Raw genomic sequence first — 27,117 nt, 5'->3', positions numbered from 1 at the left:
TGGAATTCTGTTTTCCCCTCTCTGGCTTGCTCTTGACTCAGACCTGCCCCTAAGCATCAAGTACCTAGACTCTCCCACAATGCCTACATCAAGTGAGAAGCCAGCCCAGACCGGTCCTCAGCAGTGAAGACAGAAGTTTGCACTATCTTCGACTCCATCGGAGTTGTTTTGTACCAACTTTCAGAATTTCTAAAGTGTTTAAAACACCATTATTTCCAGAACTTGGAGCTCCTGCCATCCGTCGGTGCTGTGCCGTGGTGCTTTGTGTACTTGCTCAGGTCCTTGTAAGTTATTAATTTATGCAGAGTGTCTATTACCGCGCAGGGCGCCGTAGCAGGCATTTGTGCCATCACGGGGCTTTTCTACAGAAGGAAGGCACCTCGTGCTTTTGTTTTTCTGGAGGACTTGAAATATCCTGCTTGATGGGACCCAAGATGAGATGTTTACTTTCTGTTTGAGACCTTATTGGAAAACAGCTCCCCCACGTCCCAAGGCTGTGTTATGGTACCAGACACACAGCTCAGGACACCCCAGGTGGAACCTGGAATGGCTTTTATTTTATTTTTTATTCTTTGGAATCCCTGTCTTGGGTTGTAGCCAGGGGCTTCAGGAAGGTCTCAGCGTGCCTTCAGGCCTGTACCCTGAAGTTCTAGACAACAGGTAGGCTCTGGTTTCTAACCAGCAGCTTTGAAGAGAACCTGGGGTACTGAAAAGAAGGTTTGAGGCCACACCAGGATAGAGACTGGAACCCTAATCTGGACAAACATTTGACCTTGACCTGAGCAGCCACGAGCACCTCTGGAGAGCAAGGACGGCTGTGGTGCTGCGGGGGCTTTGCTTTGGGAGCTGCCGGGAGCGTCTCTCTGGCTGCCCTGTGCACAGTGCTCGCTGGCGTGGGCACGTTGTTTACATTGGGAACAGTGGTATTTCTACAAGGAAGCCACTGCCTGGGCACTGCAGACCTCTGTCTCCTGCCCATTTAGAGTTAAGCAAATTACCACATTGTCTTCTTGACTGTAATACAATGACCCTGTGTTCTGACAGATAGAGGAGGCTTTCTAAGGGACCATAACCATTTTCAGATGTGAACTGGTAACCAGATCTAGTCGATCAACTCTGGAGATAGAAATCTCCTTTTTTACTGCAAGGCTCAACTTATTAAAAATTAGGCAGAATCCATATGCTTGCAAAAGCTATAACCACATGGAATGCTATTCTCATGGTACAGTCTAAGTCTGGTATCCGTATTAGTAGCCACTGGACAAAGAACCCAAAGTTACCCATGTGTTCTCTTCAGGGCATCCTAATTTCTTCAGCATAGGCACTCAGTCTTTCTCTCACTCTGAACAAACCTGTTAACCCATTCTAAGATGGCGAGGCAATCCACTCCCTAATACTGACTTTGCTCCTGAAAGGCAAACTTGGTCAAGCAACTCTTTACCTTTATTCTGTCAATGTCTGACTGGGAAGCTACCTTTAGAAGCAGATCTTCAAGATGCCTCAACCCATTGGCATGAAAGATATAATTTTTAAAAGTTATGTAAGGCAAAATGCCAGAGGCCTTCCCTGCCTCCAGATGGGTGGATGCCTAGCTCTCACATTAAAAGGTAACTGACAGCAGTTCTGTACCTCATCTGACTGCTCTAAGACCAAGGCTTCTTTGGAAGGGTCACATTAGTGGCTGGTCTGTGCCTTGAAGCAGAAGGAAAATGCAGACATAGAATCTGGTTCACTTTCTAGAATCTGAGTCTGTATTCAGTGTTGGGAAGCATGGTCTTCATGACAGAGTAAATAAATCCACATCACTGATGCATAAAAGAACAGCTCTTAGAACATGCTTCTTTTCCTGGCACAGAAACAATGTTGCTGCCACTGAAATGCATACAGAATTTTTTAACTGATATGGCATTGGGTAGTTGTATTAAGGCCAAACATACGCAACTGTAAAGCCTTACAGAGTTGTGTGAGCATTGTCTTTGGAGACACGCAAAGCCTTAGCTGGAGTATGTGAGCCCCTCCTCAGGGTGGGAGTGAAGGGGAAGCTAAGAACATATATTTCTTCTGTCATACAGATGACAGAAGAACTTTGGTTTTAGCGGACCAGAGAGAGTTTAGTTTAAAGGAAGTTGGAGCCATGATCTTCTGCCATTTCCCGAGTGGCCACTAAGGATGCTGATGGTACCTTGCCAGCTGTGCATTGCCTACTTGCTTGCTTTTACAGAGCCATGCATACATTTCTGAATAAGGACAGATTTAATCCTGATATTCCCTTACCGGACAGACAGTGTTACTAAAGGAATACCTCTAAGGTATAGTAGTTATCAATTAAAGCATATTTAGCAGTAACTTCAATTTTAACAAAATTGGGAACCAGTAACTAGTGTTGGGCTCTTTTGATACAGGGCAGGTTCTCTCTCCCTTTCTCCATCCTTCAAATGACAGAAACCAAAGTGAATACAGTCCAATTGCAGTCTATCTTATGCTTATACACACTAGAGGTATGATTAGCAGTGGTTGAGTCTTGGGAGACCAGCCCTGAAAAAATCCAGTAGGTCAAGAGCCTAGACATGGGGTGTGGCTGGATGTTCTCCTTTCCTTCCTACATTGAGGAATAGTTATAGGTTATGTGACCCCACTTCACAGGCAAGTGGGAGGCAAACCTTGCAGGCATTCCACTTAAAAGCTGGTCTCCTACCATAGTCCCAAGTCTGTTTTCCCAGCAGCACATGGAAAGCAACAGTACAGTTTTCCATTTCAAAATATGCATGCCGAGTTTGCACTCTGTGTGAGTGTTTCCAGGTTACACATGTGGGATGACATCACAGAAACCACACAAGCAACAAATTAAATTCTACGGGAAGAAATACTCCTGACTGGTCTCTGAGGAGACATTTTTATGCCTTCTTAACTTTATTAGGAATTCTCAGGCTGAAGCTATGGGTCATTGTTCTCCAACAAATCAATACAAGCCATCAATGCACTAAGAACTGCCAAACCCTGATCTGTGTGAATGTTCTTAGGAGCCTGTGATCCCCATGGTGCTACAAAGAGGCTGGAGCTGGGCCAATGAGAAGGCCTAAGAATCCTCCTGCCTTCAGCAGATGTTTACTGAGCACTCTGAGCCAGCAACACCACACCAGTAACTGGGAGGACAGCAGCTGGGCAGTAGGGTGCCCAGCCACTTGAATCTCTTTTCCTCTGAGGCATGTTTTAATCCTCTTATATCAGACCCCAGCCAGGGGACACTTTGTCTACAGATCCTCCCCCACAGTTTTCAGATGGCCTAAGCCATACACAAATGACTCAGACTAAGAAACATCAATACTCCCAGAAGCCCCAAGAGCTGATTTTTGAGCAGTATGACAAGTGGAAGAGGATATTACAGAGGCCATTTTTTTCTCCTCCTCCCGCTCATACTAGAAGCTAGCCCTCCACTCCTAGCTCCTCCACACAAGTTGGCAGTGGTTCCATTACACCAATGGCACAGGAAAACACAGGTACCGGTTTGCCTTCCTCCCTTGCCAATCACAAGTGCCTTACTCTGACCAGACCCTATGCCGAAACCTCTCTCGTCCAAGAGAACCAAATCTCTACATTTGTTACTACTTCAAGTCAATGTGGTAACTGCTACTCTTCAAGATTCACCTAAACAGTACAGTCCAACCTTCTCCAGGGCCACAGCACAGAGCAACCTCTAGCACACACCAGCCTTGAATCTGTTCCACAGCATATCAACCACAGTAACCTCCCTCCCTCCCACTGCCTCGCTCTAATTACAAGGTGAAGTTGGCCATAAAAAAAAATCAAGTTAGCACTGATTACAAAATGCTTTTGATGCAACCTGAATTCCCCAGTGCTTTTAAACTCTGACGATGCTCTGGGATCTGTGAGCCCCATGCTCAGAGCCACTGGGCAGTTGGAGAACCCTTGCAGGAGACATCTGCACACACATGAATGTACCGTTTCCATGCCTTTTGTGGAGAACATACACACATACATGCATACTTTCATTCACACACATACACACATATACACACTTACATTAGTAATAGTTTATTATCAAACCACGGCAAGCTCTTCTCATATAAGACACACTGGGATAAGAGAGTGTTGAGTGTGGAGTTGTTAGGACCCTCAGTAGTGGACAGAGATTGCCAGGAGGCCTAACACTCAGGAGTCATCTTCAACTGGGAAATGACTTGCCCCCTGCAAGTTGAAAGCCCCACCACTTGCCTACCTTTCTACACCTTCAAAGAGCATGTTCTGTGATACCTGTAATTCTCCAAGAAAGTAACATTTTAGCCCTTAATTTAGCACATTTAAATAAAGACAGAGTCGATGTCAGGTAACTTCTTCACAAACAAATCAGATGCTGGTTTGCGTTCGCTGGCCTGTGTGTTGGTACTTCCTAAAGCAGTGATCAGAAAGCACACAAATCTCCTGAGAGACTAGAAACAGAATGAGCAGCCCTCCCATCAGGGCAACGTGGTAGTGGTTGGGATAGCCAGTCATCTGAATGTTTGTGGTAACAAACAACACAACCTGAACTGGCCACAGGCTGCTTAGCTCCGTTCTCATTAATGTTAACATCTCAGTTAACCGGCACAGCCATTCTGCAGGGCTTTGTCCATTGATAGCGCTTTGGTTAGCTCATGTTTTCACATTTGTATGTTACATGCTGTTATTTTTGTATGCATTTCTCATATGGAGGGATCTACAGGTAAACACAGCCTCCTAGTTCAGTAGAAAATGACATTGTTAAGAGTATTATATCCAATAAAGAGTAAACAGAAAAACTTTGAGTGTGTTATCCAGAATGTTATTGATACATAACTAAGGGGAAAGTCTTGTGCAGCAAAATATACCTATGTACTCATTCACTTATAAGAGTAAGGGCATCTTGGAGCATTGCACAGGCAACTGAAAAGAAGTGTTGAAATGGCCAAGGTATGTGTGCTGCCAATCCTGGGAATGGAGCGGGAAGAAAGTGCCTGTTAATACACAGCACTGCTGAGACAGAGGGGGAATAATGTGACTTCATAAACTACCAAAACAATTTTAAAATTCATATTATAGAAAAGTTCAAAAAGTAATCAATCTCATAAAAGTATCAGATTGGCAGCAATGAAAATCTAAATGTAATACTGACATATTTTTAAAATAGCATCCAACTTCATAAAAAAACTGCAGAAAAAATATATATACTCAAATTATAGCAAAAAAAAAAAAAAAGAGAGAAATCTTTGTCCTTACTACTCAATCCAAAACAAAGCAAGTAGGTTTTGTGATGTCACTGTGTGACTGACAAATCAAATCTACACACAGCAAACAGGCACTCCGAATGCACAGAATCTGAAATCTACCCTAGCGCCTCTCAAAATCAAAGAATAATAATTTAAAAAAATGTGTGCCCTAGAAATACAGGAATTCTTCAGCCACCTAGAGAATAGCAAATGTAACTCTGGAAATGATGTATGTGATGAACTGTTTCTCAAACTTCCAGCATTAGAAGCATTTGCCTGTTGTCCTTAAAATCCACCCCTCTGATATCCATCCAGTTCAGAGGGTCTCAAGGGGAATCCCACAAAGGTAGTTAGCAGGTGACCCCACTGCATCTATGAACTCAAATGTTCAGTAAAAGAAACCCTTGTACTAGAACACAAATTACTAAATGAAAGAGTGACAGTGAGTGATCTCAATGTCTTTAAAAGAAAAACCAAAAACCTTGCATAAAAAATAAATTTGTAAAAATAAAGCATGAAATTTAATGAGTTTGATATACAGAACCATGAGTTACTGGGGGCGGGGCATGAGTAAACAGGCTATAAATCATCTTCTAATCATCAGACAAAAGGAACAAGAAATACATGTAGGCTTTGAGCATGCAGACCCAACAGTGGACAATGTCACCAAGCTCTCTGCTGAGGAGGATGTGAGGTGACCCAGAGAGGATGGTAAGCTGGATGTCGCTGCTGGTCATGAACAAAGCATGAGAGGATAACCCTTATCAGAAGGTAAAATGCCCATGCAGCATCCACATACAGAATTAGACACAGCCACAGATCAAGTCCCCAGGTGGGAGCTCTGTGAAGCCTGCAGAGCAGAGCTGAAAACTGGCCACATCTGAGTCAGTATGTGGCTGTTTTCTCTACTGCTTTCCCACTGTGAAACCTTGGTTACCTTTTCATGGGCCTTCCCTGGTTTGTTTGTTTGTGTGTTTGTTTGTTTGTTTGTTTGTTTTTGTTTCTTTTTTTTAAAAAAAGAGTCCACTCCCATGAGGGTTTTTCTAGCTGCTTTATTAGAAGGCTAAATGAACCAGTTTGTCCCTAGAGACACAAAATGTACATGGTCCTGCTGGTGTTTAATCTTGGTCCAGCTAAAACGTCCCACATTTCTATCTTTGGGCTCTTAACTAACAGACTTTGTGGTGGTTAACCCTTCTTTGTCTACAACCTATCCAATTTGCTGCCAAAATCGTATCTGCTCTCAAAACTACATGTAATACACCAATCAGTGGTGAAGCTGTCCAGGGGCTGGGTCCTTTCACCACAGAGGTGAGCATGTGCAAACACATGAACTCATAGGCCTGCCCTCCCAGCACTGTCCTTCAACTGAACACTGCGAACAGAACAGCACCAGTCCACAGATATGTATTCTGAGCTTTGATGTGAGGCCAAGAGACTAAGAGAAAACTCCTGGGTGTTAGGAGGAGCCCCGCTGCAGGAGGCAACCAGCCGGGCCTGCAGTGGGGCGGGAGAGATAATAAGAAACACATGAGGAGAAGGTGGCCAGTAGGCCTGAAGCATCTCGAGGACAGCTGGAGTGGGAGGAGACAGGAGTGGAGACCTGTGTGCACTCATTTGTGTAGCACCAGTGCGTAAATATTTGGTTTGGTGTCTAACTGCACAGGCACAGGGCAAGAAAACACTGCTGTTCTTTGGAGACCCAGTGACGAGACCACATGTGAGCGTGCTTAGGTAAAAAGATGTATTTCAATGTGGGAAGAGTTGCCCATTACATAAAAGTCACTGTGAATCTTCAACTAAATAAATAAACATCTCATCCTCAGAGATGCTACACGTCATGAGTTCAGCCCGGTGGTCGCAGTTTGCTCTTCGCTCAGGTCGGTCCGTCAGACGCTCCATCAGGTCTGCCCTGTTCAGTGGACAGAGGACTTCCTTGGCATCTTTTTTTTCCTTTCTTCTAGTAAGGAAAGCACATTCTAGAAAAAACACAACCAACAGGTAGCTGTTCTTCAAGGTTTTGGCAGGTTCTGTGAATCTGAAAGAACTACAAAATCAGTTTTGATAGCCAGGAGGGAAGTCCTCACCTGTCTGTCAAAAACTCTGGCCATTTCTAGGACACCTTTGCCAAACTGGAAAGAAACACAACTTCCTTAATTTGATCACAGATTAGAGTGCACAATTCTCATACATTTCTCTCTTCTCTAAGGATCCCAGTAATCATTACCTCGTTTTTCACTGTTGCATCTGCCCCTTTGTCAAGAAGTAGCTGAACTAACTGTTCGTGATTATTTAAGACAGCGACCTGGAAACAGAAGAATTGGTGTGAGAAGGACTCTCCTCCAGCTGTGCTCCCCTCCAGCATGGGCCTCAAACACATAGAGACTGTAATCACCTTCCCCACTTATTAATGGCTAGGGGATACTATACAAGCAAACCCAGGGCTCAGATACAAGCTGCTCAACTCCCAAGCCACAAGTAGTGGTACCAAAACCCGAGACCCGGGGAGAACGGTGTACCATGAGAGGAGTCTTTCCATCTTTGTCCCTCACGTTCACGTCAGCCCCAGCCTCGATGAGGAGTGAGGCCACCTTCTGGCTTCCTGTCACAGCAGAGACTCTCATGAGTGGCGTCCATCCTGAACCAGTGTCCACAACATCTACCTATGTCGCCAAAGAGACACCTGCCTCAGTCCCACCATTTTCCTGTGGCTTCACTGGGAAGACATAGAGGGGTGTGCACTTCTCCAGACGTCCTCATTTCCTAGACCTTGGTGAGATGGCTGAATCCATGTCTGTGTTCTGGGAGGGGATTGGCTGAGTCTCTCAGGAGGTTCCCTGAGAGACCCCACTCCTCACTGCCATACTGTCTGTTAAATGGAATAAGTGGGGATAGGAAGGGACCAACACCTCCTCCTCACACTGGCCCATGATCTCCTTAGCTGTATTTTTTAAACTTTTTAAAGATTTACTTGCTGACACCCGCGGATCCCGGCCCACAGCAGCTCTCTGCTCCCAGACACCGTGGGAAAGAGACCTCACCGCCTGGTCAGGTGGGCACTCCTGAGGCTGCATAAGCTCCCGGAAGGGACGGCACAGGTCTTCCTGGTTGCTGCTGCCGCAAAGAGCCCGTGGGCAGCACCCCACGAGCGAACTTGAGCCTCGGGACCACAGGTAAGACCAACTTTTCTGCTGCAAGAAAGCTGCCTGGTGAACTCAAGACACAGGCCCACAGGAACAGCTGAAGACCTGTAGAGAGGAAAAACTACACGCCCGAAAGCAGAACACTCTGTCCCCATAACTGACTGAAAGAGAGGAAAACAGGTCTACAGCACTCCTGACACACAGGCTTATAGGACAGTCTAGCCACTGTCAGAAATAGCAGAACAAAGTAACACTAGAGATAATCTGATGGCGAGAGGCAAGCGCAGGAACACAAGCACCAGAAACCAAGACTACATGGCATCATCGGAGCCCAATTCTCCCACCAAAACAAACATGGAATATCCAAACACACCAGAAAAGCAAGATCTAGTTTCAAAATCATATTTGATCATGATGCTGGAGGACTTCAAGAAAGACGTGAAGAACTCCCTTAGGGGAACACAGGAAAACATTAATAAACAAGTAGAAGCCCATAGAGAGGAGACACAAAAATCCCTGAAAGAATTACAGGAAAACACAATCAAACAGTTGAAGGAATTAAAAATGGAAATAGAAGCAATCAAGAAAGAACACATGGAAACAACCCTGGATATAGAAAACCAAAAGAAGAGACAAGGAGCTGTAGATACAAGCTTCACCAACAGAATACAAGAGATGGAAGAGAGAATCTCAGGAGCAGAAGAGTCCATAGAAATCATTGACTGAACTGTCAAAGATAATGTAAAGCGGAAAAAGCTACTGGTCCAAAACATACAGGAAATCCAGGACTCAATGAGAAGATCAAACCTAAGGATAATAGGTATAGAAGAGAGTGAAGACTCCCAGCTCAAAGGACCAGTAAATATCTTCAACAAAATCATAGAAGAAAACTTCTCTAACCTAAAAAAAGAGATACCCATAGACATACAAGAAGCCTACAGAACTCCAAATAGATTGGACCAGAAAAGAAACACCTCCCGTCACATAATTGTCAAAACACCAAATGCACAAAATAAAGAAAGAATATTAAAAGCAGTAAGGGAAAAAGGTCAAGTAACATATAAAGGCAGACCTATCAGAATCACACCAGACTTCTCGCCAGAAACTATGAAGGCCAGAAGATCCTGGACTGATGCCATACAGACCCTAAGAGAACACAAATGCCAGCCCAGGTTACTGTATCCTGCAAAACTCTCAATTAACATAGATGGAGAAACCAAGATATTCCATGACAAAACCAAATTTACACAATATCTTTCTACAAATCCAGCACTACAAAGGATAATAAATGGTAAAGCCCAACATAAGGAGGCAAGCTATACCCTAGAAGAAGCAAGAAACTAATCGTCTTGGCAACAAAACAAAGAGAGTGAAAGCACACAAACATAACCTCACATCCAAATATGAATATAACGGGAAGCAATAATCACTATTCCTTAATATCTCTCAACATCAATGGCCTCAACTCCCCAATAAAAAGAAATAGATTAACAAACTGGATACGCAATGAGGACCCTGCATTCTGCTGCCTACAGGAAACACACCTCAGAGACAAAGACAGACACTACCTCAGAGTGAAAGGCTGGAAAACAACTTTCCAAGCAAATGGTCAGAAGAAGCAAGCTGGAGTAGCCATTCTAATATCAAATAAAATCAATTTTCAACTAAAAGTCATCAAAAAAGATAAGGAAAGACACTTCATATTCATCAAAGGAAAAATCCACCAAGATGAACTCTCAATCCTAAATATCTATGCCCCAAATACAAGGGCACCTACATACGTAAAAGAAACCTTACTAAAGCTCAAAACACACATTGCACCTCACACAATAATAGTGGGAGATTTCAACACCCCACTCTCATCAATGGACAGATCATGGAAACAGAAATTAAACAGTGATGTCGACAGACTAAGAGAAGTCATGAGCCAAATGGACTTAACGGATATTTATAGAACATTCTATCCTAAAGCAAAAGGATATACCTTCTTCTCAGCTCCTCATGGTACTTTCTCCAAAATTGACCATATAATTGGTCAAAAAACGGGCCTCAACAGGTACAAAAAGATAGAAATAATCCCATGCGTGCTATCGGACCACCACGGCCTAAAACTGGTCTTCAATAACAATAAGGGAAGAATGCCCACATATACGTGGAAATTGAACAATGCTCTACTCAATGATAACCTGGTCAAGGAAGAAATAAAGAAAGAAATGAAAAACTTTTTAAAATTTAATGAAAATGAAGGTACAACATACCCAAACTTATGGGACACAATGAAAGCTGTGCTAAGAGGAAAACTCATAGCGCTGAGTGCCTGCAGAAAGAAACAGGAAAGAGCATATGTCAGCAGCTTGACAGCACACCTAAAAGCTCTAGAACAAAAAGAAGCAAATACACCCAGGAGGAGTAGAAGGCAGGAAATAATCAAACTCAGAGCTGAAATCAACCAAGTAGAAACAAAAAGGACCATAGAAAGAATCAACAGAACCAAAAGTTGGTTCTTTGAGAAAATCAACAAGATAGATAAACCCTTAGCCAGACTAACGAGAGGACACAGAGAGTGTGTCCAAATTAACAAAATCAGAAATGAAAAGGGAGACATAACTACAGATTCAGAGGAAATTCAAAAAATCATCAGATCTTACTATAAAAACCTATATTCAACAAAACTTGAAAATCTTCAGGAAATGGACAATTTCCTAGACAGATACCAGGTACCAAAGTTAAATCAGGAACAGATAAACCAGTTAAACAACCCCATAACTCCTAAGGAAATAGAAGCAGTCATTAAAGGTCTCCCAACCAAAAGAGCCCAGGTCCAGACGGGTTTAGTGCAGAATTCTATCAAACCTTCATAGAAGACCTCATACCAATATTATCCAAACTATTCCACAAAATTGAAACAGATGGATCACTACCGAATACCTTCTATGAAGCCACAATTACTCTTATACCTAAACCACACAAAGACACAACAAAGAAAGAGAACTTCAGACCAATTTCCCTTATGAATATCGACGCAAAAATACTCAACAAAACTCTGGCAAACCGAATTCAAGAGCACATCAAAACAATCATCCACCATGATCAAGTAGGCTTCATCCCAGGCATGCAGGGATGGTTTAATATACGGAAAACCATCAACGTGATCCATTATATAAACAAACTGAAAGAACAGAACCACATGATCATTTCATTAGATGCTGAGAAAGCATTTGACAAAATTCAACACCCCTTCATGATAAAAGTCCTGGAAAGAATAGGAATTCAAGGCCCATACCTAAACATAGTAAAAGCCATATACAGCAAACCAGTTGCTAACATTAAACTAAATGGAGAGAAACTTGAAGCAATCCCACTAAAATCAGGGACTAGACAAGGCTGCCCACTCTCTCCCTACTTATTCAATATAGTTCTTGAAGTTCTAGCCAGAGCAATCAGACAACAAAAGGAGATCAAGGGGATACAGATCGGAAAAGAAGAGGTCAAATATCACTATTTGCAGATGATATGATAGTATATTTAAGTGATCCCAAAAGTTCCACCAGAGAACTACTAAAGCTGATAAACAACTTCAGCAAAGTGGCTGGGTATAAAATTAACTCAAATAAATCAGTTGCCTTCCTCTATACAAAAGAGAAACAAGCCGAGAAAGAAATTAGGGAAACGACACCCTTCATAATAGACCCAAATAATATAAAGTACCTCGGTGTGACTTTAACCAAGCAAGTAAAAGATCTGTACAATAAGAACTTCAAGACACTGAGGAAAGAAATTGAAGAAGACCTCAGAAGATGGAAAGATCTCCCATGCTCATGGATTGGCAGGATTAATATAGTAAAAATGGCCATTTTACCAAAAGCAATCTACAGATTCAATGCAATCCCCATCAAAATACCAATCCAATTCTTCAAAGAGCTAGACAGAACAATTTGCAAATTCATCTGGAATAACAAAAAACCCAGGATAGCTAAAGCTATCCTCAACAATAAAAGGACTTCAGGGGGAATCACTATCCCTGAACTCAAGCAGTATTACAGAGCAATAGTGATAAAAACTGCATGGTATTGGTACAGAGACAGACAGATAGACCAATGGAATAGAATTGAAGACCCAGAAATGAACCCACACACCTATGGTCACTTGATTTTTGACAAAGGAGCCAAAACCATCCAATGGAAAAAAGATAGCATTTTCAGCAAATGGTGCTGGTTCAACTGGAGGGCAACATGTAGAAGAATGCAGATCGATCCATCCTTATCACCCTGTACAAAGCTTAAGTCCAAGTGGATCAAGGACCTCCACATCAAACCTGATACACTCAAACTAATAGAAGAAAAACTAGGGAAGCATCTGGAACACATGGGCACTGGAAAAAATTTCCTGAACAAAACACCAATGGCTTATGCTCTAAGATCAAGAATCGACAAATGGGATCTCATAAAACTGCAAAGCTTCTGTAAGGCAAAGGACACTGTGGTTAGGACAAAACGGCAACCAACAGATTGGGAAAAGATCTTTACCAATCCTACAACAGATAGAGGCCTTATAGCCAAAATATACAAAGAACTCAAGAAGTTAGACCGCAGGGAAACAAATAACCCTATTAAAAAATGGGGTTCAGAGCTAAACAAAGAATTCACAGCTGAGGAATGCCGAATGGCTGAGAAACACCTAAAGAAATGTTCAACATCTTTAGTCATAAGGGAAATGCAAATCAAAACAACCCTGAGATTTCACCTCACACCAGTGAGAATGGCTAAGATCAAAAACTCAGGTGACAGCAGATGCTGGCGAGGATGTGGAGAAAGAGGAACACTCCTCCATTGTTGGTGGGATTGCAGACTGGTACAACCATTCTGGAAATCAGTCTGGAGGTTCCTCAGAAAATTGGACATTGAACTGCCTGAGGATCCAGCTATACCTCTCTTGGGCATATACCCAAAAGATGCCTCAACATATAAAAGAGACACGTGCTCCACTATGTTCATTGCAGCCTTATTTATAATAGCCAGAAACTGGAAACAACCCAGATGCCCTTCAACAGAGGAATGGATACAGAAAATGTGTTACATGTACACAATGGAATATTACTCAGCTATCAAAAACAACGACTTTATGAAATTCGTAGGCAAATGGTTGGAACTGGAAAATATCATCCTGAGTGAGCTAACCCAATCACAGAAAGACATACATGGTATGCACTCATTGATAAGTGGCTATTAGCCCAAATGCTTGAATTACCCTAGATCCCTAGAACAAACGAAACTCAAGACGGATGATCAAAATGTGAATGCTTCACTCCTTCTTTAAATGAGGAAAAAGAATCCCCTTGGCAGGGAAGGGAGAGGCAAAGATTAAAACAGAGACTGAAGGAACACCCATTCAGAGCCTGCCCCACATGTGGCCCATACATATACAGCCACCCAATTAGACAAGATGGATGAAGCAAAGAAGTGCAGACCGACAGGAGCCGGATGTAGATCGCTCCTGAGAGACACAGCCAGAATACAGCAAATACAGAGGCAAATGCCAGCAGCAAACCACTGAACTGAGAATAGGTCCCCCGTTGAAGGAATCAGAGAAAGAACTGGAAGAGCTTGAAGGGGCTCGAGACCCCAAAAGTACAACAATGTCAAGCAACCAGAGCTTCCAGGGACTAAGCCACTACCTAAAGACTATACATGGACTGACCCTGGACTCTGAACCCATAGGTAGCAATGAATATCCTAGTAAGAGCACCAGTGGAAGGGGAAGCCCTGGGTCCTGCTAAGACTGAACCCCCAGTGAACTAGACTATGGCGGGGAGGGTGGCAATGGGGGGAGGGTTGGGAGGGGAGCACCCATAAGGAAGGGGAGGGGGGAGGGGGATGTTTGCCCGGAAACCGGGAAAGGGAATAACACTCGAAATGTATATAAGAAATACTCAAGTTAATAAAAAAAAAATTTAAAAAAAAAAAGATTTACTTGCTTTTGTATGTTTTGAGTATTTTGCCTGCATGCTGTGTCTGTGTGCCATGTTACCAGAACCTCTGGAACTGAGTACAGACTGTTGTAAGCCGCCATGTGGGTGCTAGGAATCAAACCCCTGTACTCTGGGAGCCATCTCCCAAGTCTCTGATTGTAATTTTAAGTGTTTACTCTTTTCTTTTTCTTTCTTAGTTTGAGATGGGGCCTTGCTATGTAGAGCAGTAGCCTCGAACTCCCAGAAATCTGCCTGCCTTTCTACTGTTGGACTTAAAGGCGTGAGCCACCACTCCTGGCTCAATAGTAATTCTTTCATTTAATGTATCCTTCACAGTGCTGTAAATCGTGCCTGGAACAAGAGCATGATGAGAAGAGCATATACCTTTGTACTTCACAAGGCTTGCATCTCAGACAGGGAGACCAGAGCCATCACAAACTAACTGGGTGCATTCATGCCCAGTGCTATCTCCAAAACACAGTGTGCCCAGTCGTGAGATAGCCAATGTCCAAAACCTGGTTCATAACCAACTCTTCCAATGGCTTCTTCCAAAAGAAAAAATGTGGAATAAAAATACACGACTGGCACCAATTCCAAGGTATCCCCAACCAAACTAAGAAGAGTAAGGATGGATATGAGAGAGCGTGGGGGTATGGTATACATATGCACAGACACACACACACACACACACACACACACACACACTGGGAGAGAGAGAGAGAGAGAGAGAGAGAGAGAGAGAGAGAGAACTTTGCAGAATGCATTCCTCAAAGATGCGAAGGTGATCCATGGCTACTGTGAGCATCCGAAGGAATAACCAACAGGGGACTGGCAGGAGTCTGGGGATGCTCACACTGTTCAGATGTATGAAACGGATGGATCCTCTCTGTCCTGTCCCTCTTCCTCATAGAAATGGCCAACTATGAGCAATGTTTGAAAAACAATAAAACAACCACCTGCCTTAACAAGGGAGCCTCCAAAGCATCTGCGCACATATCCTGTCTAGTCCTGGGAATGGGGTATGGGTATGTGTTTCTATTCCTAATTTAGAAATGATCAAACCCACCTCATGGGTCCAGCACCTTTCCCTGAGGTCACCCATCCCATCAAATGGTTCCTGTTAAGGGAAACATGTCCCCTCAGCATGAAACCCTTACACCTGGGAAGAGGATAGTAGTTCTGTCTGGCTCTCAGTCTTTCCCAGCACCTTCCAAAATGCCAGGTAATCAATCTGCAACAACATGGAGACTGGGCTGCCACCATTCATTCCCATTGGCCAGCTCTGTACATAGCTGTCTCCAGAGGACCCATGTATGCAGAACTGCTGTCTACAAATGGCTTCTGGGCTACAGTAGAAGGTGGGATTTAACCCAAATGCTTGGTTACCCGAAGGTAACAAGATTGAATACCTGAAGCCCAGAACACCCACACTTCAAAATTCCAGAACTTAAATATTTATATCAGAGAAACTGCCTGCCTAAGAATCCCTGTTCTTTCCCAGAAACCCTCAGCTTGTTATCACTGCAGACTCATAGTAAAGTATACAGGGGCATTGTGGCCACCCTGCCACATAGAGCTCTCACTGAGACCAGCCTTCTGACTTCTTGCAAATGTCTCTCGGGCATAAAGAAACAAGAGATGTGGCAAATGAAATTATCTTAATTCCTGGGATTTTTCCTTTGGGGTAAATGAGCTGTGTGATTACAATAGTAGGAGTCCTGCTTTCCCTCACTCATGCCTCAAAGATGAACAAGACATATCTACTGATATCTTCTGGGAAATGAGACTTTCCCAGGCTTGGAGTTCCAGGTCATTGATTCAGCCTTCTAGGGCTCACCACCTGTAATCACATCCAACACAACAACCTCTGACCTCCACATGTACATATGTGTACACATCCATATAAACATATACATACATCACGCATATGTGCAGAGAGACAGAGAGAGAGAGAGAGAGAGAGAGAGAGAGAGAGAGAGAGAATAAAAACAACTTAACTTTGAAAGCTGCTAGACCGGTGCACACTCTGCATCCCCAGCATGTAGCAGATGTTTAGCAAGGCTTCAGCAACCAACTGAACAGACACCAGCAATGACTGAGGGGACAGAGCAGCAGCACAGACACAGATGAGATGAAGCCTGGCTGTCACCAAAGTTCCCCAAGGATCCTCCAAGGCCTTTCAAGCTCATGAGCTGAAGACTCCTGTCTTGACTTTTCTCAGATTAAGTAACCAGGCCAGTCTGGTGGCCTGCCTGCCTCCAGATCCTAAAAGATGGTTTCAAGTTCTGAGTAGTGTGGTGGGGTTAACCAGGAAGCAAGGAGGCCATACCTCACAGCCGTCCTTTATCATCCAGTCAATCACAGGGCAATGGCCTCCATCTGCAGCCCAGTGCAGCGCTGTGCAGCCTCCGAGGTCTCTAGCATCCCAAGAAGCTCCATGTTTTCGGAGGTATTTGACAACATCCAGGTGCCCCGCATAGCATGCAAGCATGAGACTGCAACATACAGAAAAAGCAGAATCCACTGTAGGTCTTGCCACTGACGTGGGTCCACATTTCATCCACCCAGATTAAACCAAAACCTTGTCATTTGAGTGGAAAAAAAAAACTCTTTATCCACCCAAAATGTACATATGTCCAACTGAGAGATAAAATGTGGCAAACCTACTCGATGGAATGCCAAGTCAGTCATAAAAGGGAAGTCAAGTCTGTAGTGTGAAAAAAATCTTAAAACAATATGATCAATAAAAGGTATAGAGTCATAGCATAAGATCCACTTACATGCATCATCCAGGAGAGGCTAATGAGGAAGCCAGAAGAGTAGGCTGGGAGCTGTCTAAGGCTAAGCAGGGGGAGTATATTTAGTATATTGCTAGAGTCATGAAACTGGCCCCCATGTTGGCAATGGGTGAGCAACTGTGTGACTGAATTTTGAAGCAGTGCATTTTATGGTATATGGTTAATGTCTTGATTTTGAAAAACAAGTACTGGGACTGGCAAGCTGGCCCAGCAGGTAAAGCATGATGACCTAAGTTCAACCCCAGAGGCCACATTGTAAAAGGAAAGAACAGACCTCTGCAAGCTGTCCTCTGACCCCCATGTGAGTACATAAGCACATGAGCACTGATAGATACAAACACATGTACATACGAACACACACACAATATAAAGGTGCTTTGAAACTGAATATTGGCTACAAGTGAGTATAAATTATTAGATCTTAAAATACCCACAAATCTAGGTTATATTCAAAACAGAGTGATGAAAGACTATGGGTCAGACTGTCAGCATTCATTATTAAACCAATTCCCTGCTCTAAAACAGAAAGATAGCTCATTTACTGCCACTCTCCGTTAGAGAGCAAAGGCTTGTTGGTCCATTCCAGCTGCTGGGAAGTTCCTCCTTGTGGACTGTCACCAGTATGGAATCATAAAATTCTTTGTGCACTTCCTAATTGGTTAACTGGCATGGGCAGGGACCACTCCTGGGTAGTTTTAAGATGTTAGCGGGGACTGACGTAGCCACAGCATATGAATTAGTTACCCTATAGATTTATTTTCTGGTTGCCATGAGGAAAATATAACCTTACAGAGATTTTGCAACCCCACCACCATCAGAATTAAGCCTGGAATATACCACCTGTATAGGCCTCCACAGTGGAGCCAAAGAAACAGCACAAGCTCTCGGGGTTCCTAATGAAGATTGTTGTTGTAAAAATATAAAAATAAAAAGTAATGATTGGTCTTTTACCCCGCTAGGTCCGCACCGAGGTGCCCCAAGATATCTGCTAGATATCTTGGCGGAAACACATCCCAGCCGCACACTTTCCTACACTCAAACCTTCACAAAAAAGAACACACAACACAATAATCTTTGATCCAATTGGTAAGATATAATTGCCCACTTAAACATACAAAGCCTGGTACCATCCATCCCTTAGGAACATTGATAACAACCTGTAAATGCACAGAGCAGAATCTTAACATCACCTGCCATGGCTTCTCCCCTCTCTCCATCTCTGTCCTGTCTCCTCCTTTCCTCTTCTAGTCTCCTCCTCTTCCTTCAAACTTCTCTCCCACCCATCCTTCCTTCTCCAGTGACAGGCCTCCTTCTATCCTGTACCTGCCCATCACCATCACCGGTACTTTACAAATTCAATGGGGAGGCTCTGGTGAAGTCACCTGATTCCTAAGTAAGTGACTAGGCAGCTGTCCTAGGGACAGTGGAATTAGCATCAAAATACAGATAACTTCAGGGCAAACCACAACAGAAGATGGCACCCCATAATAGCCAAACCCTTATAGCCTAACCATGAAAACATTTTTACTGGAAATACAGGGTTGGGTGAACAAGCTAGATGCTACCTTACTCCTGGGGAAGATGAGAGAGACAAACCCAGAACACAGCACGCTAGGAGTTCACTCAGATGTCACTGCTATGAGGAAAGGGAGGGAAGAAGAATGGGAGAGAGACTGAAGGGAGAATGGAGAAAATGATAGAGTAGAGTGAGAGAAGGAGAAGGGTCACCAAGGATAGAGGAGGAGAGAACTGAAAGGGAGCCAAGTCCTCAATAAAGAAAAGGAAGCCAGAGAAGCAGAAGCACTAGGCAAATGTGGGAGCATAGACTGCATCAAGGCCTTGCCCCACCCCCACCACAAATTAACATCAAAGGACAAGTGGGAGACTGAGTGGCTGTGACACCAGAGAACTGGGGAGATGAACCCTAAGTGTGTGATGGCAGCTGGATGGTGAGCACACTGAAGGTGACTGTGGAGCACATAGGAGGACGGGGACGGGGAGGGCAACAGGACGAACTCGTGCACCAGCTAAGGCTGGGTGGAGCATGGACAGATGCTCTCCGTGTTACTCTTCCGTCTATAAGCGTTTACAAGATCACCTCAGTAGGAGAGCAGTCCCTCAGTGGCCACACAAGGACATGGGGACTACTCAAATCCTCTATCATCCTAAGACGCCCCAACTGTAAAGTTGTCATTGCACTTCTGGCCATTTCCTGGGCCTAGAATGGAATCCCTGTGAGTGGCCATGGCCTGTCTGTACTTTGTATTAGCACATACTCAATGTCCTCTCTTTCCCTCCCAGCTCCTAACAGCCCCCTGTGCGTGCGTGCATGCGTGCGTGCGTGCGTGCGTGTGTGCGTGTGTGTGTGTTCTCATATGAAAAGGGAGAAATACATGTTCAAATTTTCACTGACACACAGCAAACATTTCACCACTGAGCAGGACCCTAGCCGTCAGGGCTTAGCCCATGTGTATTCCCAAATTGTGTGCATTATATCATGCATCTAGTGATTCTGTCTGAAAATGTCCATTTTACTCCACTTTTACCATTTTAACTACCAAATATATAAGTGGTATTTTATGCAGTAAGACTAATTGCACTTCATGTGAACACTTAATGCTGTCTCTTCTACACCGTCTTTGTGTGACTTGATTTCTGCACACAGTGAATTTTTCCTGGTCAGCATGTGCATGTGGGTGCTCTGCTCCCCGCACATTCCTCAGTGCTACCTCAGACAGCCACTAACTCTGCATTCTCTCTGTGGTTAGTTCCTTCCCACTTTTGTGTCATGGACATTAAAAGTCAGATGACAACCACATCCCTGCTTCATAACGGTACTTTGTGATTTTTTACACTTAATTCTCCATTCACTTGACAAAAGCTTTGGTGTTTGCTGAGATTTTTTTTTTTCAAATAGCCTATTTCTAGAACCTTCTCCCCTGCTCTACCACCATATTAGGTTCTGTCTATCCTGTTTATCTGTTTCCAATCTTTTATACAGTGCTCACCTCTCTAATTAGTTTAACTCTTAAGGCATTTTAATATCTGTCCCCATAGTCTTTGACAGAGTTTTAGTATCTACTACTGTCTATTTGTTCTCTCAGATAAATTACAATCATTTTGATGGGTTCCCAAGAATAATTCCATTTGAGACTATATTCAATCTATATGCTAATTTGAGAAAAGTTGGAAATGGTGCCCCAGTCTTGCCATTCTGAAGTACAGCATTTAGCTCGACTTTTTAAATCTTTGGACCTCTTGATACAGTTCTGTGGATGTATATTTCTGTCAGGCTTCTTGTCTCTTGGGATTTAGTCTACTCTATGCTTAGATATTAATCAGTTAGTATATTTCTTTAAAACGGTCTCAATATATATCCCTGGCTAGCCTAGAACTCACAAAGATTCTCCTGCCTCTGCCACCCCAAGTGATGAGATTAAAGACCTTCAGACTACATTATTTTTAAGTCATCTTGTAACAGCCACATCAGGAAACCTCCTTGTGAAGTTTCAAGTCTTTGGCAGTTGTCTCTCTTGAGTTCAACAGGCCAGGAGGTATCACACCTGTATCTCCCAAAATACTGTCCAATCATGAAATAAAATATAAAGCACATTCACCAAGAACCAGGCCTGTGTCACACATGGCCATGTATTTACCCATTTATTGTCCACAATAACCCATGGTTACACAGACAAGCCTCCTGAGGTAGTTAGCTGTCCAGGGTGACATACATATCCTTGAGGGACTAGGGTTTGACACCATGCTTTCTGCTGTCTGTGTTCCTCAACGCACCCTGAGCCCAAGCTCTTTGCAAACTCAGAAGGATTTGCCAGTTCTCAGAAATGACATTGAAGAACTGTCTGAAATGTTTATAAAAACAAGTAAACAAATAAACTGTTTTGTATGGCGTTGGGTAGGACCACACACACCTATCATGCCAGCTCCTCCAGAGGCTAAGGAGTGTGAGTTCCAGATCAGCTTGGGCAACACAGTGAGACCAACAAACACTCGATCTCAAAATAAACAAAATAACAAGTGTTGACACTTCCTACTATTTCTGTGCCAGGCACTGCCCGAAGGCTGAGTGTCTGTAAGTGGTATATGCACAGGAGTCCTGCCCTAGCACTATCTGCCTTACTCCCTTGAGAAGGGGTGTCCCACTGAACCTGGAGCTAGGCTAACAGCCAATAATTCCCTGTCATCTTCCTGCCTTCACATACCTCCAACACCATACAGGAATCAGAGGTGCACACACCCATGCTGTCATTCTACTTGGATGCTAGGAGTTGAGCTATGTACTCACTGGGCCATATGTCTAGCCATAAGATACTTTTTTAAATGTTGCAATGTGTTAGTTAGGGTTTCTATTGCTGTGACAAAACACCGTGACCAAATAGTAAGCAGGGAAAAGGGTTTATTTGGCTTACACCTCTGCACTAGTTCTTCACTGAAGGAAGCCAGAACATGAACTCAAGCAGGACAGGAACCTGGAGGCAGGAACTGATGCAGAGGCCATGGAGGCATGCTGCTTAATAGCTTGTTTCTTGTGGCTTGCTAAGCCCACCTTCTTGTAGAACCAAAGACCAGCAGCTCAAGGACAGCTCCTCCCACAATGGACTGGGCCCTCCCATATCAATCACTAATTAAGAAAATGTCCTACAAAAACGGCAACCAACAGATTGGGAAAAGATCTTTACCAATCCTACATCTGATAAAGGGCTAATATCCAATATATACAAAGAAATCAAGAAGTTAGACTCCAGAGAACCAAATAAACCTACTTTAAAAAATGAGGAACAGTGGGGCTGGGGATTTAGCTCAGTGGTAGAGCACTTACTTAGGAAGCGCAAGGCCCTGGGTTCGGTCCCCAGCTCCGAAAAAAAGAACCAAAAAAAAAAAAAAAAAATGAGGAACAGAGCTAAACAAAGAATTCTCAACTAAGGAATATCGAATGGCTAAGAAGCATCTAAAGAAATGTTCAACATCCTTAGTCATCAGGAAAATGCAAATCAAAACAACCCTGAAATTCCACTTCACACCAGTGAGAATGGCTAAGATCAAAAAACTCAGGTGACAGCAGATGCTGGTGAAGATGTGGAGAAAGGAGAACACTCCTCCATTGTTGGTGGGATTGCAAGCTGGTACAACCACTCTAGAAATCAGTCTGGCAGTTCCTCAGAAAATTGGACATAGTACTACCTGATGACTCAACTATACCACTCCTGGGCATATACCCAAAAGATGCTTCAACATAAAACAAAGACACTTGCTCCACTATGTTCATAGCAGCCTTATTTATAATAGCCAGAAGCTGGAAATAACCCAGATGCCCTTCAACAGAGGAATGAATACAGAAAATGTGGTACATTTGCACAATGAAATACTACTCAGCTATTAAAAACAATGACGGGGTGGGGATTTGGCTCAGTGGTAGAGCACTTGCCTAGCAAGCGCAAGGCCCTGGGTTCGGTCCCCAGCTCTGAAAAAAAGAAAAAAAATAAAAAACAAAAAAACAATGACTTCATGAAACTCTTAGGCAAATGGATGGAACTGGAAAATATCATCCTGAGTAAGGTAACTCGGTCACAAAAGAACACACATGGTATGTACTCACTGATAAGTGGATATTAGACAAAAGCTTGGATTACCCACAATACAACTCACAGACCACATGAAGCTCAAAGGAAGGAAAACCAAAGAATGGATGCTTCAGTCCTACTTAGAAGGGGGAACAAAGTAATCAAGGGAAGTAGAGGGTGAGAGGGACTTGGGAGGAAGAGAAGAGAGGGAGGAGAAAAAGAGGGGCAGAATCAGGTATGGGAGGAGGTGGAGGAACGTACACAGCGTCAGGAAATTGAACAGAGCTGTGTAGCAGTGGTGGATGGAGAACTGGGGGTAACAACCAGAAAGTCCCAGATGCCAGGAAAGCAAGAGCCTCCCAGGACCCCACAGGGATGACATTAGCTGAAATACCCCACAAAGGGGAGAGAGGGGGGAAAAGTCCTATAGGCTTGCCTATAGTCCAATCTTATGGAGGCGTTTTCTGAATTGAAGCCTCCTCTCAAATGTCTTTAGCTTCTGTCAGGTTGACATAAGGCTATCTAGCACCTGTATAGTCATTATATATAGTGTTGGGTTTCATAAGGGCAAATTCTCTCAAGCAGATCCTGAATGTGGACCACATACTCCAACACATGCCCTCCACCTGCTTCACTGTCCCCCTTTCTTTCCTGCTTTGTCCTGCTCCTGCCTTCATGTAAGGAAGATACATAAATGTATCTGTATTAACAGATCTGTATGTATCTGTATTAACCCGAGAGTCCACAAATATGAAAAACCATGCAACATTTGTCAAAAGCTGGCTTATTTCACTTAATCTGATGATGCCATCTCCCAGAAGGTATCATTTCATTGTGCTTTATGCTGAATAAATCCCCCTGTGAGACATTTCTCCATATGTCCTTCTGATGGCTGACACCTGTGCTGACTCTAACAAGGGGCCAAGTGCACCAACTTCTCCCTTCACTTTGAATCTATTAAGGAAGGATGTTTCGTTCCTAATTACCTTTATGACTGGGAGGAAAGGTATTTGTTATAAATACAAATACCTACAAACACGCAATGAACCTGTTGAAACATGCAATGAACCTGCTGCCATTTTTTTCCGTGAGTGGGGACTGAACCCAGGGATTTGCACATCTACACAAACGCTGAGCTGCACCCCAGCCCTGCTCAGATGTCAACAACAATGCCGATGTTCTATGCAGCTCTCCAGCCTGTCTTTGCTGGAGGAACTCCAAGCTTAGCACTGACACATACAAATAAATATGAAGCTCACAGTCAGACAGCCATGCAAGAATGTCCATGGAGTGAATATGTGAACGCGTTTTTCTCTCTTTTTACATGGATAGTGTTCATTTAGATTTTCTACTTCTTGGTTGACTCTGGTGACTTTGAGTTTCTCTAAAAAGCCTCCATTCCAACACAATTATCTATTATGGAACACAAAAGTACCATTTCCTTGTCATTTTCAAACACTTTCTATAGACATTATTTCCCTTCCCACTGTCCAATTTTATTTCTCTTTCCTTTGATGTACAGGACATTGGTTTATCATGAAGATTTTTCTTAAGAGGTAACTCTTACAATTTTGCAACATGAAAATATTCCCATTAACCAGTTTCTAGCTCTCTTTTGGTTCTTGCCTGTTTTCTACTTTCCTTACATTTTTCTTTTATAAACTGGCATTATTCTTCTCAAAATCTTGGGCTAATTGATCACTTAGTCCCAAACTGGTTTAAGAGTCATTTAGGGGGTTGGGAATTTAGCTCAGTGGTAGAGCGCTTGCCTAGCAAGCGCAAGGCCCTGGGTTCAGTCGCCAGCTCCGAAAAAAAAAAAAGAGTCATTTAGAAAATAATTTTAAAATTGTTGTCTAAATGTTCTCTGCCATTGCAGATGGAGTAAATAGACTTTCTGGCTGGAGAAAGCCACATTTTGAGTTATGGAGATGGCTTGGTGGGTAATGTGCTCTCTGTGCAAGCTGAAGGGCCTGAGTTCAGATCTCTAACACTCATGTAGAAAACTATGCACCTATTCATCATTGGTGGTGGAGGTAGAGACAAGAGGCTCTCTGGAAATTGCAGACAAGCCAGCCATCCCAGCTGAAGCAGCAAGTCTGCAGCCAATGAGAGACCTTGTTTCAAAAAGCAAGGTGGCTGTCTCCTGATTAAGACTCCTTAAGTTAACTCAGGCCTTCGTGTGCTTTTACATCCTCATCTATACAGATGTGCACCCACATGTGCACACACAAAATATGGCACATGATCAGAGTCTATGAGTGGAGTGCAATCCTTTGGCCTCTATACTGCATGTACCTTATGAGCATACTGAGGAAAGGTATTGTGTGTCTCCCTGTTTGAGCCATGCACTAAATATGGTGCTTAGCATGTAGTCATCATCAAATAAATGTTGACTCTGCTGAAATAATTCAATCTAATTGCTACAACAGCTGGTACTGAAGTATTTCAAAATGTCCCTTCATCTGTCCATGAGCACCTAGCTCTTCTTCATCCTTTTCCTGTAACCCCCCAACTGGTGTGGTGGAAACCACAGCAAGGCACTGCTTTACAAAACCTGGCCTTTGGGCGGTAGAGGAAGGCTGGGATGTAACACCAGCCCCTGGCCCAGTGCTGGTGGTGCCATTTCTTTTTTTTTTTTTTTTTTTTGGTTCTTTTTTTTCGGAGCTGGGGACCGAACCCAGGGCCTTGTGCTTCCTAGGTAAGCGCTCTACCACTGAGCTAAATCCCCAGCCCCTGGTGGTGCCATTTCAATAGCTATGGGTTACTGAGCTGGAGGAGGCTGGACAGGTTTACCTGATGAACAAAACCACAGATGAATAAGTCAGCCTTCGTCATCCCATCTTTCCAGGAGGCCCACTCACCTCTTGGTACTTTCATGGTAAACTGGAGAAACTGCATAAGGCAAAAAACCCTGAGTGTAGTCTAGTAACACAACAGCAATCATGCCCACTCTCAGAGGCCCCTCCCACCTCCTACCTGTCCTTGCCACTTCCGTTCTTCAGATTCACATCTGTGCCATTGGAAATTAGGATCTTCACAAGCCTGGAGGGAACACAGTTAACAGGCGTGAGCTAATGACTTTGGGAACATGGCAACCCAATGAAACGTAGTAAACTGGCACTCAAGACATCCTGCAGCATCTTCCTCTCTGCCCATTCACACACTGTTGAACAGGAAGCCCACTGATCCCCACCAAAACCAGGGTCTCAGTCTCACAGGAGTCACTCATCAGACCTGTCTGACCACAATGCACAAAGAGCTTGTATCATTTTAATAGCTGTTTTTAATATAGAATTAAACACATTTCTATCATCTGTCAAAATGGCATTGTTGCAATTAAAATATGATTGTAGAGTAAGATACCTGCACTTCTACCCAGTCCAGTGGAACAGACAATGGCAACCTCAAGGGGAAGTCTGCTCCCAAAGTTCCCCTCACTCACCTTTGGTTAAAGAAATTCAAAAATCTAATCATGACTATCCCTAAGACATAGTCATCATGTGTGAGACTAAATACAAACTCACCTGCAAACTGTCTAGCCTAGCACAAGAACATGAATGGAAACCATTGCATGGGATGGTCTGGGAAAGGGGAAAGCAGCTGCTACTCTGTGCTGGCTACAGCCCTGCAGGGAGGGAGAAGCCCTACTCCTCACTCATGACTAGGGAGAGCCATACCTGGTGTAGCCTTTCTGAGCAGCAACCATGAGAGCGGTAAAACCAAACTTGTTGGGCACATCAACCATGACATGGCTTAAGGAAAACAGAGGAGAGACTGTCATTTGTTGCACAGATCCTGAAGTTAACCATACTTTACAGGGCCCGTGGGTAGCAGAAATGATTCATTTTACCAAAATGCCAGTTTCTCTTGGGCCACTACATTTTTCTTCTCTTACAATGTCCTAATAGTTTTAAAGGTTCAAATTTTCATATAAAAAATTGTAATTTCACATGAAACAGGAGCTCCCTTCAACTTGGTTGTGCCTTTCCATGGAAAAGCTACAACCAGCAAAGCCTCTATGGCACCAACTCGGATTCACCATAAGAGCAGGCATGGCTGGAACCTGAGCTTTACCCATGACGTCCCACTTTTCTACTGGCTATGCACTGATGCTGCCCGTGGAAGAACATACATCTTATATCATCAGCCAAGGAGCTCAGCATTCTGTAGAAGCTTCTCATCATCTTACCAAACCCCAGCTCAGAAACCATTGCCTTCTGAGGTACACAAAACCATGCTGCAAAAGAATCTAAATTACATCTCTCTGTGGAGGGCAGCTTCAGGCATCACACCTGTGGCAGCCATGCACCCACACGCCCATCCCCGCACACTTCAGCTCTAGTGTCCGACACCAACTTTCTACTCTCCAAGGCAGCTAGTCTGCCT

The 27,117-nt window shown here is 43.5% G+C and overlaps 2 protein-coding genes across 5 annotated transcripts in view; one reads left to right on the top strand and one right to left on the bottom strand.

Annotated features, from left to right (window-relative positions):
* The window catches only part of Adam12 (ADAM metallopeptidase domain 12), a 326,713-nt gene extending 321,917 nt beyond the window's left edge, over positions 1–4,796 (top strand). The window contains exon 23 of the mRNA NM_001427293.1: positions 42–4,796. Within this exon, the coding sequence (NP_001414222.1) occupies positions 42–96 (55 nt within the window). The 3' untranslated portion in view covers positions 97–4,796. The remainder of the gene's footprint in view (positions 1–41) is intronic.
* Positions 4,797–6,973: 2,177 nt separating this feature from the next.
* Fank1 (fibronectin type III and ankyrin repeat domains 1) overlaps positions 6,974–27,117 on the bottom strand; it is a 107,295-nt gene continuing 87,151 nt past the window's right edge. The window contains exons 5-11 of one of the 4 annotated variants that reach the window (NM_001008347.1): positions 26,409–26,483; positions 25,708–25,773; positions 16,684–16,849; positions 7,763–7,906; positions 7,471–7,548; positions 7,331–7,375; positions 6,974–7,222 (exon numbers count right to left, since the gene is read on the bottom strand). In NM_001008347.1, coding sequence (NP_001008348.1) covers positions 7,160–7,222; positions 7,331–7,375; positions 7,471–7,548; positions 7,763–7,906; positions 16,684–16,849; positions 25,708–25,773; positions 26,409–26,483 — 637 coding nt within the window. In that variant the 3' untranslated portion in view covers positions 6,974–7,159. Of the gene's footprint in view, positions 7,396–7,470; positions 7,549–7,762; positions 7,907–16,683; positions 16,850–25,707; positions 25,774–26,408; positions 26,484–27,117 lie in introns of all 4 variants that reach the window. The other 3 variants (XM_006230439.5, XM_063263792.1, XM_039078830.2) reach the window with 3 other exon arrangements.

The sequence above is a fragment of the Rattus norvegicus genome, chromosome 1 (genome assembly GCF_036323735.1).
Source record: "Rattus norvegicus strain BN/NHsdMcwi chromosome 1, GRCr8, whole genome shotgun sequence".
NCBI lineage: Eukaryota > Metazoa > Chordata > Mammalia > Rodentia > Muridae > Rattus > Rattus norvegicus.
Note: the sequence above shows the minus strand (reverse complement) of the source record. Positions and strands in the feature narration are given on the sequence as shown.